This window comes from Brassica napus, chromosome C4 (genome assembly GCF_020379485.1).
Source record: "Brassica napus cultivar Da-Ae chromosome C4, Da-Ae, whole genome shotgun sequence".
NCBI classification, from domain to species: domain Eukaryota; kingdom Viridiplantae; phylum Streptophyta; class Magnoliopsida; order Brassicales; family Brassicaceae; genus Brassica; species Brassica napus.
Window position 1 is genome coordinate 61,259,490 of NC_063447.1, and position 19,077 is coordinate 61,278,566.

Below are 19,077 nucleotides of genomic sequence, written 5' to 3' on the forward strand. Positions count from 1 at the left end.
TTTTCTGATTCGTTAAAAATCAGAGTTTAAAGGAGTTCGCAGTGAAGATTGAAGTTTGTGAAAGGATGGTGATCGAGGAAGGAGTGCTCGAATTGGTACAAGATGTTTGAAACTCAAAGTCACGATGGAGAAGGAGATGTGGTTAAGAGACCCCAAATAGGATCGTACCAATATAGGATAGAAAATTAAAGGTTTCCAATTACGTCAATTAAGTTAAGTTAATTGATATAATATTGGTTAAGAGACCCCAATGGGGTTGTACCAATAAACATGCCCTTAGTTTCTATTGATATTATCGCACAATATTTAATTAGTCATGAAATATAGTCGAACATATACTTCTTTATGAACTTTACTTTCCAAAAATAACAACTTAAAATGGAATTGTTAGTAATCTGTGATAAGCTATATATGTAAATCATAACAATCATCAATTTTTTTTATTTTTCTTTTGCAATATTCTTCAAACATTGAATTTTCAATGTTGATTATTTTAATTTCATAGGGCTTGTTTAATTTTCAAGAATTTTTAAAAAGATTGTTAGTCATCAAGAAAATAGAGAAAATAAAATTTACATGGAAGATTGGGAAATGGAACAATTCTAACAACACAGTCAACAATGGAGAAAACAAACATTACAGAAAACGACTAAAATAATGAAAACTAAAACATTGAATACAATAAATAATTATGTTTTATTTCATATTTGTTTTATAATTATTTAATGTCTGTATAATTAAAACTTAAGATTCTCTTAGAATGTATCTTGATCTTGTTGCATTTACTATCATAATTATAAAAGGCAAGATTTAAGGGAAAAGGAAAGTAGGTTTCGAACCTGTCGCTTGAAGGGCGAGAAGAAGAGTTCATGAACCACTACACTATGAGACCTCTAACTGTTTCGGCGCCCCTACATTGTTTTTAAATTCTGGTATCTAAAGCCCATATTTAAGACCACCTCCATCAGTGTCTCTTAAGGCATATTCTAAAAAAAAAACAAGAAAAAAATAAATAAATAAGGATAAAGGAGCAAGAACCGGTGTCTATTTTAGGATTTTTAGAGATGTTAAGAACCTTACGTGTCACGTTCTTATTCGACCTCCCATTTATGTCTCTCTCTTTCCTCCTCCAATCTAGATCACCCCATTTTCTCCTACGATGATGTCATTTTTATTTAAACTTCTTATGTATGCTTTTTTATGTTATTAAATTTAATCATTCAAAAACAAAATCCAATCATTCAACTTCTATTAAAAAAAATTAAAAACCCCAAAGAGATTCTCCCATTGGACCCAAAAAAAATTAATTACTCTAAGAAAGGTTCTAAACTCCTTAAATCACAAAATTAACTATTAAATTATTCATTAGAATTCATAATAGGTTCTAACCATTGAGCTTGCTCTAAGAATCTATTAGGTTTAATAAGACTGGAAGCACACAAAAAAATGTGGCCGCTTTCTTAAAAAAATAGAGAAAAAATATGTTGTATAGGAGAGTTGAACCAGATTGGTAAAACAAAGTCTAATTTCTAGAGTTAATACCACTAGACTAAGACAGTCTTTTCAAAAATTTGTGGCCGGAATAGTTTCTTAAATATATTGGCCGGAAGCATGTGTTTCATTGGCTTGGTCCAAGGGCTGGTGGCTCTGCTTAGATTTGTTGTCTTTTTGCATTGTTTACATTTTATCCATATATTTTTGTAAAGGTTTTTTAGTCTAAGCTGAATTCAATGATACAAACAATAACATGCAATAATCAAATCTCTGTGTAATTACTAATTACAATTGTTAAATAGATATACATGTGTTGAGAAAAAAAAAGATGTACATTTACAAAATAAGAAAGTAAAGCACTTTCTTTGAAAAATTCATAGAAATTGAACTTTTGCACGAAAAAATAAAAGAGTATTTAAATATTTAGTGGAAAGTAGAGTGATTTAAAAAAAAAAGTAGAGTGATTTAAGAAAAGTAAAGATCCTGCATTAATTTTTTTGGGAAAGAATCCAACAATCAAGTTATAATATATATATTGAGCAAAAAAAATCAATTTTTATTTATATATTTATAATAATATACTCCATCACTGTGATTTTAACTTTTCTAACATTAATTTTTTTGGTAAAGAATCCAACAATATTGACTTCTCCATTCAGATCTTGCATTAAATTCAATTAACTCTGAAATATTTTTCCTTAAGGAAGTAATATCAACATATATGGAAGATTTAACTCTGGTCAAAATAAAAATAATAGAGGGATATTAAACTGAGACTTTTCTTGGCAAAGAGTGTATAAATAGAGTAGATGTTAAAAGTTAAAACAAAGTCCATAGTAATAAAACTTAAAACATATAATGGATATCAGAAAACCCTCTATCACTTTCTTTTTTGTAATAACATTGGTAACCTCGCTGTCTAGCTACAACACTTTGGCCGCCTCGGGTATTATACTTACCAACAAAATATTATTTTTAGTTATTTTCAGTTTTCGTTGATTATTCTGAAAGAAATTGTCGATTTTTTTATTTAATGAATCGACAGTGACCATTTATATGCATGTAGTATACATGTTTACTTAAAGGAATATGACTTTCAAATAATCTTGTATGGTCTATAGATAATTCAATTATCATAATTGTAATCTTGACTTGGATTGTATTTGTGTAGTGATTAACTCAGCAAATGGTGATGTTTGCGATGTTCCATGTGTGCCTGGAAAGTACGAGCTTTTCGAATGTGCCCATGACTGTATGGTGGATGGGTTCTCTACAGGATATTGTGATAAAAAATCTCAAAAATGCTGTTGCACCAACAGAGGGATTTAATATCAGGTCTTTGAAAATTGTCTGAGGCTTCAGTTATGAAGTGTAATGTTGAATGAAATAAAACAAAATTATTATCTATATATATATATATATAGGCTTCATAACTTAATTATTTATTTCGACGTCAATATATAGACAACAACAAAAGTTCAGAATTAAACTGCATATTCCTATTATTAATTTGACAGATTGTTAACTTACCTTTCAATGTTGACATCGAAATCACAAACCTTTCAACGTCAACAAAATGCAGTCTCAAATACAGTTGACATATATAGAAAATTAACAACTATATATGCACCCCACCCCACCCCCTTACCAAAACAGTGTCAACTGTAGATGTCATGATTTTATTGAGTATGTCGCTTTGAACATAGCGTGTTGTTGTGAAATGCAAATTAAAGCGTTAATATAAGCATAGTTACACCATTGATATATTTCATTATAAACAAAGTACTTTTACAACACAAAGTTAAATAAAAACATGAAACAACTAAACCATAAAAAGTGCTAAGCAATAGATGACAAAACATGAACTGAATGCCAAAGGAACGGCTCGAGACTGCGTAGATCTAAACCCAGGCCCTCCATAAAAGAAATGGCTCTTCCATTCATCTGTATATTCAGTCTTGACGTTGTAGGATTCAGGGTTTGTTACTATTTTCTTGATATTTTGGATCGGCTGCAGACTATTGTTGTTATCTATGAACTTGAGGTTGCGGAAATAGCTGCTTTTACCGAATCCTTCTTTGGGGAAGTGGCCAGACCCCATTTGAGTCTTTGTATGGCGGCTGAAATTTTGCAAGTTTAAGATTTCACCGCCCCATTCCGCGATGGTTGCGTAATCAGCTAAGGTTGTGAAAAGTTCTTTCGGCCAGTAACCTACCAATAAGTTACTGGGTCCCAAACTCAGCCACCAATTCCCATATATACGATCCTATCAAAACGAATACATATAAATGTTTAGGAATTGAAACATATAGAATTTTAATAAGAAACATATATATATGTAAAGCAGTGGGAAAAAGAAACGGACCTTCCATACAAGTATGGTAATCTCGTATTGACTACCTCCGAAAGAAGAAGTGGGAGAAATAGCTCCACCAAGGACAATACTGCTACTAGTTTGTATAAAACCAGAGCATCTTAGGTTATAGCATCCGTTCTTATACGAATCACTCTGTAAAATGTTACATTATTGTTACCAACAAAAATAATAAACTAATTCAAGTTCGTGTTATTCTAGATGGTTTTAATTAATGCATTAATACAAGCAAAACCAGTAGTATGGATGCTTTAAAACTCAGTTAAAGATTAACAACTGGTTTTTTCTATTTAGTGTTTTTTTCTATTTAGTGTAAATATTTTTAAATCAAATATATAATAATGATTAAACATTAAAATGTGATTTAAATTTTGTAGAAGATTCAAATTTTGTTTGCAATTTGGGTCCTAACAAAATTAATTTGAAAAGTATGTAGAGTTAGCCCTGAGAGTTGAAGGTCCAAAAGCCTAATTATTTTTCGGCCTTCAAAAATATGGAAATCAAAATATCACGGGCCGGAATAGAATTTTACAAGGCCTTAAGCCCTTGTTCTGATTTCTGTTCCAGGACGGGTCTGTAAGTATGTGTTAATTTTGAAAATCTTATTATTCTTTTTATTTAAGTTTTGTTAACTCCATATGTTTTAAAAGTTTCTTTTAATATTTGTATATATATAGATATTCTTGTAGTAATTTTCCAACTCACAATGTAAAAATACGCCAAGGAGAGAGTAATAATCAATTTAAAAAACCAATTACATTTATTTTAATATATTGATTTGTTGCTTAACTTTTGAAAAATGTACTGTAAATAAATTAAATATAATCGAATTTTTTAAATGTCATTTAAATATTTAAATATATATACATATTTAAAATTAAATCAAGAGATTTTATTTTGTATATTATAACTTAAATTAAGAGATATTATTAATTAATGTAATTTTGAAAACATATTTCACGATATTTGTATCCACTTTATTGTCCTCTAGTATTGTTTTTTATATATTGCATAATATTTTTGTATAGTATAGAAACTAAAAATAGTATAATATCCACAATAAACTTATAATATTACTCCTTTATTTTTTATTTGTCACAGTACTCTTTGCTCAAAGTAATACAGTTATTGTATTACCAAAATATTAAATAATATTAATAATGTTCTATAACATAAAATGCGATAAAACTGATAAAGAAACTTACTGTCCAAAAAATAAATAGCCTCGGTTTGTTATCGCCATACAACGTCGATCGGAAGAACCTAAATATTTGAATAATGCAACCATGTTAGTTTATTAATAATAGTACGTATATATTTGATGAAAATTATGGAAACATCCACAATCAAAAATTTAAACCAACCTGCCAGCCAAACTCTAGGGTGTTAAGGTCATTAGTCTTATATTTTCCCGAGCTAATCCAAATCTGAGATATAGACATCTCCTTTCCCTCTATCGCCGGATCCCATACGTTAATCGTGGCTTTTGCTCCGTATAGTTCTGGTGGGCTTTTCTCTTATGATCGCATACTATCATTCCACACCATATATAATACGTAATTAGATGGTTGCTTGAAGACAATGTCAAAATTAAAAAGCTAATAAACACACAATATTCAGTGTACGTAGTTTTAATTTCAACAGCTTTTGACTTGCTTTCTAATTAAAAGAAAATTTAAGGCATATCAAAAATAATAAATAACTGAATAATTTTAGAAAACCAAGAACCAAGTGAACCTGAAAAATCGGTTGCGCATATTAATCAATCTAAGAGCATCAGCATCCCAGCACCCCTAATGGGGTGCTTATTTTTTTAATTTTTTTTTATTTTTGTTTTTTTATTTCTGTTTTTTAAAAAATAAAAATAAAATAAAAAATAAAATAAAAAAATAAAATAAAAAATTAATTACGGGTCGCCACGTGTCAGTGGGGTCCGCGAATAATTCAACCAACATCTAAATGGAGCGCTTATTTAAGCGTGAAAAGCAACTGGTGTTGGCATTTTCGAGGGACCCATGATTTGTTTACTATTTTTTTTTCTAAGCGTTTATCTCTAAGCAACTGGGTTGCTGATGCTCTAACTATCTAGAATAGTTTGATAATATACCTCATGTCCACGATTGTAACTGGTGAAATCAGGCCCTGTCCGGTCAGTCTTACTGACACTGTAGTTCCGTACTGGTACGGTTCCTTCTGGACAGTTGACAGTACTAACTTGAGCTTCCCAAGTTTCCAGTTTGCTTTTCTTGTCTGCTTCGACTGTCCGAGGAATTTCGGACGGCCATTCCTGTTTTTTTTTCTCAAAAGCCAAAAATATTATTATTTTATTTTAAATAACATTAACATGGAAGTATAAAATTAAAAATGTAAAAAATCAAGCGAACCTGAATTTTATGATTTTTTAGTAAAGTGCTTTCAAATGCTGGCTGCTTTATTTTGTCGATACATTCGACATCATCTCCATCCGAAGTCTGTTGAAGATAAATTTCACAAATACATAAAAGATTAGTATAATTAATTTAGTTCAAAAATTAAGTGTATGATATATGGACATGTGGATGCGGTGTTCAAACGGGGTAAAGGAAAAAAGATTTTAAAAAATTGACGCTGCAATTTTTCATTTCTTGAGTTTTTTTTTGGTTGGAAACACATGCACATACGATGATGACGGACAAATAATCCTAGTTTAATAGCGGATAATTAATTTCTACTAGTTTAATAGTTGATATAACATTATAACTCGGTTGTTTTTTGTTTTTCAAAGAAGTTTAGGACAAAACTTTTAGAATAGTGAACTGGATCAGCAACAAAAACCATATAAGTAAGTAGAAACCTTAATAGTAACTGCAACTTTGATGATGGCTAGAACAAGGATGAAACGAAGAATCTGCGGGAAATCCATTGTAGAGTCACAGCGCTCTCTATCTTCTTTTCTCACAGGCGATCTCTGGAAATCAGCGTTTTCTCTCTCTCGATATCTCGCGTGAACTATTGTCTCTTATGTTTTGATTACTCTCGCTCTCTTCTGTTTTTAAAGAGTTTTTTTTCTGAGTCGACGAAAGAAGAATCCCATGCAAAGAAGGCATGTGTTCATTATAACGACCAAACAAGAATGGTTTCTGTTTCTGGTAAGTGGTAACCGTGTGACGTTCAAGTAGATAATTTATACATGGGCCATGTACATCCGTTCTTTTCAAAAGATCAGTTCTTTTCAAACGTTTAGAAAACAATGGATCCAATGAATTAGGCTAAAGTTAAAAAGTTATATTCAATGGAAGGCCAGGGGCGTAGCCAGTGCATGACCAATGGCGGCACGTGCACCTGTGGAAGGCACACCGGCTCCATCCGCAAACTCTAAAAACCATGTGAGCAACTTACAAACATCACACTATATAATGACAATGATATATGACCAAAAAAAGAAGAAAGTAACTGGATACATGACTCATCATTTATGTCGATTTATCCTTATTGCTTGATTTCGAACTTCATAAAAATGTTCTTGTTTAATTTCACACTTGATTTGCTCTGGCTTATTCCTTTTTTATTGTAAAGTACTAAAATAGATAACTCTCTCGTTCCCTTGGAAACAAAATGTTTTGGGAATAGCTTACTCGTGTTTAGATTATCTTTTCCTCACATTTCTTTCTTTAACTTTTTGTGTGTTTTACGTTACATATAATTAATAACCATGTTTTAACAATACATATAATTAATAACCATGTTTTAACAAAAAAAAAAGCCTTGTCTACTAAGAAATACCCTATTTGGTCTACAACATGAACTAAAGTGTAAAAGGCAATAATCTAAAACTTTAACTTGATCCACTCCATAAACCACATACGATTTCATGATATTTCAATACTTATATGTTTTGTAGACGTTAGAAATTGCAACATCTACATAGGCTCCACTAGAAAATAATTAGTCACATAAAATCACAAGTTAGTTTACTCCACGTAAAGTAATTCTTTTTTGTTTGCAGAAATATTTACATTTAAGTTCGTCTACGATACGATTAAACATGTCTACATTAACTAGATACTTAAATTTTATCAAAAGAAAGTTAGATTAAACAAATATTAGTTAGAAGATTTCAAACTCGGTTCACTCTCACTGTATAGACATTTTTTAACAATACGTCCTAAATTTAATTTGGTCCATGATATAACTGATAAACTAAAGATATCTAATAAACCCAAATAATTTAGAATTGATATACAAGAGGAGCTAACTTCGTCAAACCAGACAAAATGCTTAAATATGCTTTATTTTAATGTAAAATATAATTCCTATGAAATATATAACTTCCCCAGTGATAAGATTCAATTTGTGAAGAATTGTTTTTCATAAAAAGTAATTACAACTCTTTTAATAGAGAAGATATATATTCTTTTGAAGAATATAAATCTAGAGTGTAATTTAAAGGACAAATGGGAAAAAGGTAGGAAAGAAGAGGAAAAGTTGTCTCAGATAGTTGTGGGTCTTGTAAAGAGACTACGCGATAGCCATAGCTCAAAACAACAATAACAACAAAGATTGCACATTTCTCCTCAACTACTTCACTCTCAATTATGTTCATCTTTGCTATTACATCCACTACTACATCTACGTCATGTTCATCTTTGTCTACACTAATGATGTGAATGTTCCTCCAACATCCACTACTGCATCCACCCCCAAAGATTGCCATTTTAGGTCGTTTGTTTTTCTTAAAACTACAATTCTGTAATTTTTAGTATTTCTAAAGCCACATTCAACATTTTAACAGTAAAACTATAAATTTCAAACTAAAAAACCTTGACAGCAAAATACAAGTCTCAAACAATCGGACCATAATGTCGACAATCATTTTGCCTCTCTGTTAAATACTAGCTCAGATAACGAATCACAACACATCATAATATTAGATCAAATGGTATAATATTTTATCGTCTCGCAAGTTTAGTGACAAAACATAATGCCATTTCTACTACCAATTGGATCCGGTTAAGTCAAGTAAATTTGACCAATTTGGTTTGGTTATTGGTTACTCTAACGGTTTAACAAATCTATATTAAACTAACCGTTTAGCAATCGAAAACTTTGACCTTTGATAGGTAATAACGTTGAAAGAAACGACCAGAAGAGCGAGATCGTCCGATCTCGATTATGAACAACAATAACCAGCATCAGCTTCTGAACAGCTTAGCTTCTTATTAATCAACTTTTATAAGATCTACTTTAGTGTTGTTTCTATAGTAGATCCCAATCAACTTTTTGGGTATCCTAAAATTAATTTGGTTTCCAGATAAGTGTATGTTGTCCCTTAGATTTTAAAAAAATCCCCAATAAAATTATTCTAAAAAGAACAAACAGTTGGAACTTATAAGTCAAGAAGAAGATAGAAAGAAAAAGAAAAACACTTAATGAATTATTCTTGATTGATTCTCCGTTTGAAAAGTAACCATGAGAGCCACTACAGGAAAAAAAGAGTTAATATCAGGTATCAAACAAGACAAGAGTATCGTTAAACAAAGAAACCACAAAGACATTTATTTACCTGCTTAGTGGAGTCAGGTATGAACCTCACGACCGAGCAAATATCTGCCGTGAAAGGACTTGGCCTTTTTAAAAAAGTAGAAAAAGATGTAAGCAGCAAACTATAGTTTACATTGTAAAATGAAATGTGCTTTAATTTCATCAAAATTCATATAGGAAACTAACCTTGTCTGCTTCTTCAATCGAAGAAAACTCAACGTAGGCAAATTCATCGAACTGGGCCATCGCGTCCCATAATCATTGTAACATTAACAACTTGGCCAGCTTCTTTGAAGAAGTCCTCGCTGGAGAGGATAATTAAATAGTAAGATCAATGGAAAACTTACAAAAAAATAATAACAAAAGGTGTGTTATACTTACAATCTGATCTTTTACAATAGTATACGAGATTATCAACTTATATTATTTATGATGGAGCGCGAACAAGACGAGGGGTTTGTGATGGATATTGCTGAAAGTCAAAATAATATTACACAAAAAGTTAATATCAAACAAACATATAGCAAACCCGCAACTAGGTCCTTATTTTTATCAAATGGACTAATAATCTCATTAGTAATATAATATGCACTAAGAGAAAAAAGAGAGAGGTACATACGTCAACATTAAATCCACCATCCACTTCTTCCTCGGAGTCTGAGTCAGAAGTTAAAAAAAGAAGAAGAATCTAATACGCAGGGGAGAAGAATACTATCACGTATCAAAACAACACAAGAATATCCTAACATAGACACTGGAAAAAAACATCAAAGTGTGCCTGCTTTGTGGAGTTGAAGACGAATCTCACGACCTAGCAAAGATCAACCGTTAAAGGCCATCGCCTTAAAAGTAGAAAACAATTTAATCAGAAATCTTTACTTGTCAAATGAAATGTGCTTTCATAAACTCATATACTCCCTCAAAAGTTTTTTTTAGATTTTATTAGTTTCACAGTAATAGAAGTTGTGTGTTTTCAATACTACTTTTAAATTGTTTTACATTTTAAAATAAGAATTAAAAAATAATACTAAAATAAATTTAACTTTTTGAAATTATGATATTAAATAATGTTATTTTTGGTATTGCAAATTTATTCGTATGAAATTCTAAACTTTCAGAGGAATAGCAAAAAGAAAGTAGTCTAACCTTGTCTGCTTCTTGGATCGAAGCAAACTCAACATAGGCAAATTCACAGAAACGGCCATGGTGTTCTACAAGGTTCCTCCTTGTCCTAAGGAGGAATCTTCTGCTTAGGAAGTTGGCTTTTCAAGCTGTAGTCTTTCACTTTTGGAAAGAGAGAAATAATATGATCCACAACAATGTTTCTCTGCCAGCTACTAATGTCTTCAGAGCCATCCACAGGGAGATGCGGAATATTATTTCCTCTAGGAGATCGAACAAGCTTTTCAGCTCATTTATGGTTCTATGGTTAGGATAAGTGCTTATGGTGTCCATTGAATTGGATGTTGTTTGATCTATCTTGTTTCTTCTTTCTTTTTGCCAAGATGTGTCAAACTTAAGATCTTGCTTGTGTAAAATCTTTTTTTCATTTATATGATATTTATAATTTAGTAAAAAAAACATTAAGAACTTGGCCAACTTCTTTGAAGAACTCCTCTCTGGAGGATAACAATAGTGGTCAACGGAAAACTTTCAATAGTAACCAAAGGTGTGTACTGTGTTATACTTACATATCTAATCTTTGACAATTGTATACGAGATTGTCAACACAGATTGATTTTAATATTCTATTAGTAGAAGGTCTTGGTGGCTGTTGTTGAAAGTCAAATCATAATACACAAAAAGTTAAGTTCGAACATATAGCAAACAAAAGTTACTTCAGATCTGTACAAGAAGAAGGCCATAATTAAGGAGAAGAAGATTACCGTGCTTGAGGATGATCCCATGGACGCAAGAAATAATTCGGTTAGTGGGCTTCAGGATTTAGGAAGATGTACTTATAGTTATCGGGAGAAAAAAAAATGTAAATATAAAAAGAAAAGAGAATTCACGAAATCTATATGCATTTTTATTGCAATAAAAATGCTTATTGGATTAGAGGTTTAGAAAATTTTATAAGTTTTTAGATTTGATGGAAATTTAGGTGTATTTTGAAGATATCGAATTTTCTTTAGGTTATAGGTGTTTTGATAAGATTTTTATAATAATTATTTTCAAGTATTTTGAATAATTTAATATAATGGTTATGAAAAAGATGATTAAAAATCTAAAATAATTATTTATTGTTCAAATAAATATAAAGAAAATTGAAATTTGAATAGATTTGAAACATTAAGATACTTGAGAATTTGTTTTTCAACTGTGAAAGATTATTTAAAATTATATATAATATGTAAAATTTGTCAATAATCTATATGTAAATATCTATTTTAATTTTCCTTCAATTCAAGCTTCTATCTCAAGTAGCCACCTTGAATCATTTATGATGTATATAACACAAGAAGAACAAGTTAGAGACATACAAAAGATAAAATATATACACCAAGAACCATGAGACTAGCTAGGCCATCAGTGTCTCCCCTTACAGAGTCTGGATACAAAGTTCAACAAGGCAAGACCGAAGCATTCATTACCTGGAGTGCCTTCAAGTTGTATTTCATGCTTGTGATGGCCTGAAAGCTGAACATACGAGAGTTAACAAAATTATCCAGACTCTGAAATACGTTCGGATAGTGATTCTATATGTTCGATAGCACTCTCCACCAGCTTCTCATCTTTATCTTTAATGATGACGATCTGTTTACAAGTATTTTATCTAGGCATAAAACTACAGAAGCTTTCTTCAACCTTCCTTCTACTTTAAAGCTTGGCAGGCCAGCCAATTTGTTCTAATGTTGGCAGAATTTGCCTCGTCTTTCTCTATTATTGATGTGTTAGACAACTGTACTCCTGATTGGCTTATAAAATAATATATTGAGATTCGAGAGAGATAAGCACTCAACTTGCAACCGGTTATGAATTTATAATGAGTATGCTTAAGTTATATAATCAAAATCTTTTTTATTGTGTTCGTTGTCTTTGAATTGATTCCTTCCGTCTCTTTTTCTTCTATACTTTCTTCGATCATCTTTAGAAACATATCACTCTTTCATCATCGCTTCTTGCACGCCCCACAAGTGCAGCCCTCCATCCCCCTTTCTAGTGACTGCACATGATAAACAATCAACGAATAAAAGCATTAACTAAGAAAACGTATTTGGCAAAAAAAAAAAATACTAAGCAAATGTTTTGAAATCTCATGTTCCAATTGTATGGCTTTTATGGACAGAAGTCCAACTCGAGCATTTCTTCATATACTACTTGAATAAGACCATAACATGTGAATTTACATTGAACCTCATAATCTAAGGTTAACCTCAGACATGAACTTCCTATATATACATAACTATCTATTTCTATGTGATCATTGTATACATAGAGCGACTATTTATGATTCTTAACGTACATAGGGCATAGATAAGATATGTATGAGAATGTTTATTAAAACATAAACTAATTACCGCGAAATTTACAGTTGTCATGTAAATTTTGCTGTATTGAAAATATTTTAAGCCCCTGAGTAAAGGTTGATTCATGATTTGATCAATTGTAAATAGCTGCTATATTACCATAATTGTTTTTTCAACACACCAAAATATGGTTGAGATGATTAAAAGTAGCATTCTCTCAACATGCATATATTATAAGGATTAATTAATATGATCATCTTTACTTCAGTTTGAGACAATGTCATATATCGAATGTATAGAAAGATGCACCTCTACTTGGTGTTGAAGACCTTTGATATGCTCAGCAGCCAAATCCAACATTTCTGCATAGCTCGTTTGCTTCAAAAAAAAGTCAAAACATTATTTTTAGGTATATGTGTAATATATAATCACCTTAATTAGACCTAAATTACATAGAAATTATAATTCCTAGCTCTCACATTGTCTATATTAGGCACCAGTTCTTGTAGCTTCTTCAGCTTCCCGCTTATTCTCGTTCTTCTATCCTATACAGAAAACTTGATCATACTCTTGCTTTCTTTGGGTTTCACGTATAATTCTCTTGTATACTCATGTAATTATAACATCAATATCAAATCAATAGAATACAACTAACCCTTTCAGCTATACTACGCGGGTGAGTCGCACATCCACGCTTGGCCCTAACCCTACAGGGCACCGAACCCTCTGGGATTTTCATCAAACTCTCCATTCTCGCCATTTCCAGAGACGTTTGTGGCATGCTAAACTAAAGAATCAGAACCAGACCAAACATCAGTTTAAAGCTTTATAAACATTTTTGAAAATTTAATAAATCAATAATAGTACCTTCTCTAAAGTATGTATATGTATTAGACAACACCACTCAACATACATTTTTTTTTTGGTAGGCACCACTCAAGATGCATGAACTTGTGACATACATTTTTATTGGCATTTATTTCAATTTGAAATCCGATTTATAGACTACATGTTAGATATATTACACAAAAACACTCAGCACAGTATAATATCATTTATTAAGATACAACTTGTAAATCATACATAGAACAATCATGAACGTTCTCCAAACTTAGAAAATCAAAAATACAAATCACACAACTTTGGACATATGCAATTTCCCCTCTTTTACCTAGCAGATTCGAAGAATTGTGACACTTTATTGCATAGACAATGAAAGTATTCAAGATTCATACAACAAAAATATAGAAATACCTGAGTTTCTAAGGTGAAAAAGTCGGTGGTCTTGGACCGTTCATCAATGGTGAAACTGATTTGAGAAGACGACCTGTCCCAATTGTTACCATCATTTCCAAAACTCATACTCGTCGATGCGGCACTGTTTATAGCCGCCGCAGCCGCTTGTACCTCCGAGATTCTCGGTAGAGAGTTATGTTCTTGATAATTACTACTACTCCTGCCTGAGAATCTCTGCTCCGACTTCAACCTAGATGGCCCTCGCTCTTCTCCTCTTCCTCCGCCGTATCCTCCGTTTGGCTGCCCTAGGGAAAAACCTGTTCCCTCTTCCATTAACAAATTTAAATCGAAAGAGATGTAATGCTATGTAGGGTTATTAAACTTGTAACTATCTTAGTATTTTAATAACCAGTATGATTTGATTTTTAAAAGAAAACGTATATATATTATATACACAAAATAGAAGATAATGGGCCGAGTTCGAGATTCGAGATTCGAGGACCCCTTCCTTTGTCTCTACTTAGATTTTATTCTTTTATTTATCGCCAATTTGACAGAAATTAATATTCACTATTCGAATTCTAAACTATTATTATCATTTATCCTATATAATAATGCAAGAGGGGTAAACTTTCTTGGGGCTCGCACATGTATTACAGTGCAAAATAAACCGATGCAATGAACAGAAGATCAAATTAAATTCTATAAATTATTACTTGCAAGTTGTAACGAACAATATAGTAGTAAATCTATCTTTATTTTTCTTATAAAATAAATCCATTTCTTATAATAACAAGTAGGTGTATCCCAAAATCAAATTAGTGATTTAAGCCATGTCAGCAAGGTGGGCCTTATGGCTGCTTTGTCAGAAGAGAAAGAGCATGTGGGATGGATTAAATATTGCCAAGTGGACTATATTTTTCCAATGATTCATTTTTTAACATATACTTTTGGCAAGTGCATGTTTTTATAAGACACGCTATTTGCATTAAGTTACATTATTAAATTATACAACTTGTCTCCCCTGAAAATACATGTTCAATGGTTCATGGATGTAAATGTATTATTTGATCTTAGCATGTAAATGTATTTATACGTATGTTTGTAAACATGTATTTTCAGTATATGTATGCAAACCATATCGACCATGGTTTCTCCAAACATAAATGAAAGAGAGGTTAATAAAATCAATAGATTGATTAACCATATCAAAACAAAATCTACAGGTAGATATTTTGGTAGCTATTGTGATTTCGATTTTCAGTTAAGTTGTTATTAATTATAATTGTTAATTAATTAGAAAAACAAAAGTCGCATCCCTTTTATATGTGGAGGGAAACAAATAGACAAATTAAAGTCATCGCAAATCGCAATCAATGCAATGTTACATGGTTTGGATCCCAGGAAGTCAAAATTACGTGTTAGACCAATTTAGTTATCATCTCGTTTAATCAGATTCAATACAAGTTTATTTAAATCGTACGTTTCATAATTTTCACATATTTTGAAACATTTGCTGCAATACTAAATATAAGTAATGATCAATTTAGTTAAAATTGATATTATACCGATTCTAATTGGTACAGGTAAATAAAAATTACAATTTTGTATAAAATTTTAAATATGATTATAAATAGTCTCAATGAAACAAGATAAAACTCAAAACATTGATTAACTTAACCAAATAATACTAATTATAATCGTATGTTATGCCTATCTGTAAGAGTGTATTTTAATTTGCATACCGTCGACTATACATCAAAAAATTGTGGTGGAAAATGTAAGAAACGCAAAAGTTACCGTTGGGTTCAGTGGGAAGAAGTTGGTCATAGAATCCAGCCGGAGAGCTTCTGTGTCGGAACAAAGGAGAGGAAGAAGCGCCGGAATGTCCGATGGTAGATGGTTCGCCTGAGAAGTGATGACCGAACCCGACGACGTTGGGATTGTGCTGCTGCCGCGGCGGAGGTGAAACATTATGGTGAGTTTGAGAACCGAGGGAGGAGAAACCACCTGAAGTTTCATCATATGGATTGTTTTCGGCGTCGCCGCCGTCTGGAGTGGTGGACTTGGAGGAGGAACGAGGGTACATAATTTGTTTTTGCCTGAAAAGATAAACCCTATAAAAGTTAATCTGACAGTTAGGGGAAAATCTTGAGGAGAGTCTTTAAGAATGAAAGAGAAAGAGATCTTATGACTAGTTCATTGGTTGATATAATAATGTAAGAGAGTTACTAAATGTAGTTAGGGATCGTAAAGTTGAAATGAATTAAATTAGTGAAAGGGGACAAATTAGAAAGGTGGCTTCTGTGTGTGCATGTGCTGTAAGTGCTCGTCCGCCTGACGAAGAGAGTCTTCTACTCACGGTCGTCAACGCATGTGCACCTCACGTGGTTGACAGTTGGATATTTTTGACGTTCTTTAAATTCTAGTTGATTAAAGTTTTTTCATATAACTTTTCATCTGTGGAAGTTGTGGAAGAAGGTTGGTTGGAGTTTTACGTAAAGAAATGAGCATTTTATTTATTTGGTAAATGGTAATGAAGTAGAATTAACTTTATCTAGTGTACTTTCTGTAAACATATTGTTTAATGTTCTTGATGGTATCAATGGTAAACTAAACTAATGCGATAGTGGGATATGATGTAAATTGTTAATATTTTCTATGAATAAAATTGTTAATAGTTTCGAATATAATTTAATGAATCTAAATTTCATATACACAAACATGATTGTTGAGCATAGGTTGGTTGTCTTTGGTTTGTTGTTCAAAAAAAAGTTGTCGTCACAATTATTGGGTCACTCGATTAAATTAGAACGAACTACACGAAGCCCAAGATTGTTACCCAATATCCAACATTGTCGTATAGGTAGGCCAGATTTGTCCGAATCATAAGGGAGGCGGATAAAGACCGATACTTCTTGGTTTGGATACTATTAGGTCTATGAAGTTTGGTTATTTCAAATCAAATATATTTGTATATATATTCTCATTTCATGTTCAAATATTTTTTTTATAAGACAAAAAAGTAGGAACGCAAGCATTATAAATAAGGTAGAATTTGCGAGATATCTAAAATTGCAAAAGAAATTAAGAGTATGTCATTGATTTTGACATAATGTAATAACTAACATTTATGTCATTTATTATTTGGTTCTACCATTTTTTCCTGTAATCATCCAATGACTTTGTTATTTGAGATGACCAAAAAAATATATAGTGAATAAAATATTTAAATATGATATCAATAAAATGAGATGTGGCTAAAATTTAGTGCACACTATTGACAACGACAGTGTCAAAGTCATCTATACTATTTTTTTACCTCTAATTAATAAATCTATACTGTAATCAGTAAATTATAACCCAAATATAATCTATAACTGTTTAACTATATATTTAAAATTTATCAGCCATATTAAATCCTACATACTCACTTAAATATTAAACCTTAGACAAGCCTCTTAGTTACTAAATCTAAACCCAAATATAATTTTAACCATATGTTGCGAGTGTAGAATTCTATCTCAGTGACATAGAACAACACCCAAGATACGGTAAGAACTATACAAAATAAACCCACCCAAAATCTTTGACTACTATATCCAAACCCCTACTTAGTAAATCTAAACCCTAACCAGGAACCTATAAACCCAAATACAATCTATAAACTATTTTTCAATATTAGACAATCTAAACTCTAACAAAGAACGTACAACATGGCAAATTATTACATATTTAATAAATAGTATAGAACTATTATCACAAATAGTATAGAAATATTGTCACAAATTGACTTTGTAAATGCTTTAGAGAAGTTTTGATAGTATAGTACACTAATATAAGGGTTTATATGCTATCTAACCAAATTTGACTATTATACCCACCCACTTAAATATTAAACCCTAGACAAACTCTCTAGTTACTAAATCTAAACCCAAATAACTGAACTATAAACTCAAATAGAACCTTTATAAATAGTTAGAATGACTGACTCACACCCAATTTTAAATATTAAACTCTAAACTGTTATCACTAAATCAAAAACTCAATCTTCACCTTCCAAATACTAAACCCTAAATTTTAATCACAAATTCCTAAACCATACCACCCAATTAAATATTAAACCCTAAACAAACTCCCTAGTTACTAAATCTAAACCCAAATATAATGTCTATGATTGCATGAAAGAAGTTAATGTTGACCCCAACCATACTCCCTCACATTCTAAATACTAAACCCTAAATTCTAGCCACTAAACCATAATCCAAATATACACTAAACCCTAAACCTAAATAAATAGATTAAGTTAAACCCTAATCAATGAAGTATAAACCCAAATAGAATGTATATAATATGGTTTACTATACCCAAACTTTTACTTAGTAAATCTAAACCCTAGGCAGGAACCTATAAACTCAAATACAATCTATAAATTGTTTTCCAATATTAAACACTTGAAAGCACATTTACTTGGTTAACATGTTGCATATCTTATATTCCATATAGTCTAAGTAGTATAGTAAACGAATGTTCCAAATAATCAAATTTGACCAACACACGAAAAAATGAATTTCATATTACAATCAATCACACAAAATGACAAAGAAGAGACCTATCAAATTAAAAAAACATAACATATTATTACATTTTTAAGGAGTAGTATAGAAATATGTCTCAAATAGTATGGTAACCGTACATAGATAGCTATACTTAAGAATATATACTATACTATTCATTTCACCAAATATAGTATAGACGGCGAGTTCATCTTCTTCAATTCTTTTCTGTAGACAGACTGATACACATGCATTTCCTTCACCATCATTATTTTTCACCACCATATAGAGATCGTCTTCATCTCCTCTCTTTTTCCCGACACGATGATGCTTTTACCGACTCGCTGTCGTTGTTCTTCACCACTGGATCTATAAAATAAAAACAGAAATGAAAACAGAGTATGTAAACAAAAGCATGATTGTGAGA

The 19,077-nt window shown here is 31.3% G+C and overlaps 1 protein-coding gene and 1 long non-coding RNA gene across 4 annotated transcripts; both read right to left on the minus strand.

The window, feature by feature from the left end:
- Window positions 1-763: 763 nt before the first annotated feature.
- LOC125585699 lies at window positions 764-2,312 on the minus strand. The gene is made up of 2 exons (XR_007322689.1): window positions 1,081-2,312; window positions 764-986 (listed from the first exon to the last, which is right to left on the minus strand). It is a non-coding gene; the product is annotated as an uncharacterized LOC125585699 (long non-coding RNA).
- Window positions 2,313-3,235: 923 nt separating this feature from the next.
- LOC111205861 (transcription factor bHLH129-like) lies at window positions 3,236-16,406 on the minus strand. Of its 3 annotated transcripts, XM_048755244.1 has the most exons (13): window positions 15,895-16,393; window positions 14,113-14,411; window positions 13,514-13,645; window positions 13,338-13,403; window positions 13,168-13,236; window positions 9,411-12,554; window positions 6,702-9,326; window positions 6,253-6,339; window positions 5,976-6,155; window positions 5,233-5,398; window positions 5,074-5,131; window positions 3,860-4,003; window positions 3,236-3,760 (listed from the first exon to the last, which is right to left on the minus strand). In XM_048755244.1, the coding sequence occupies exons 1-6, from the start codon at window positions 16,181-16,183 to the stop codon at window positions 12,501-12,503; spliced, it is 909 nt and encodes a 302-aa protein (XP_048611201.1). In that variant the 5' UTR covers window positions 16,184-16,393; the 3' UTR covers window positions 3,236-3,760; window positions 3,860-4,003; window positions 5,074-5,131; window positions 5,233-5,398; window positions 5,976-6,155; window positions 6,253-6,339; window positions 6,702-9,326; window positions 9,411-12,500. The 3 variants fall into 3 exon arrangements, with proteins under 3 accessions (XP_048611201.1, XP_048611200.1, XP_048611202.1); XM_048755243.1 differs by having other exon boundaries at window positions 6,702-12,554; XM_048755245.1 differs by lacking the exons at window positions 3,236-3,760; window positions 3,860-4,003; window positions 5,074-5,131; ... (3 more) ...; window positions 6,702-9,326; window positions 9,411-12,554 and having other exon boundaries at window positions 13,338-13,398; window positions 15,895-16,406.
- Window positions 16,407-19,077: the final 2,671 nt, after the last annotated feature.

What these genes read in the sequence shown, in the direction of transcription:
- LOC111205861 (XM_048755244.1), bottom strand. Translation starts at nt 16,183, where the DNA reads ATGTACCCTCGTTCCTCCTCCAAGTCCACCACTCCAGACGGCGGCGAC. An exon ending in CGCGTAGTATAGCTGAAAGG is followed by an intron (nt 13,404 to 13,513) that starts GTTAGTTGTATT and finishes TTTTCTGTATAG; the next exon opens with GATAGAAGAACGAGAATAAG. An exon ending in GTCTTCAACACCAAGTAGAG is followed by an intron (nt 12,555 to 13,167) that starts GTGCATCTTTCT and finishes TATCATGTGCAG; the next exon opens with TCACTAGAAAGGGGGATGGA.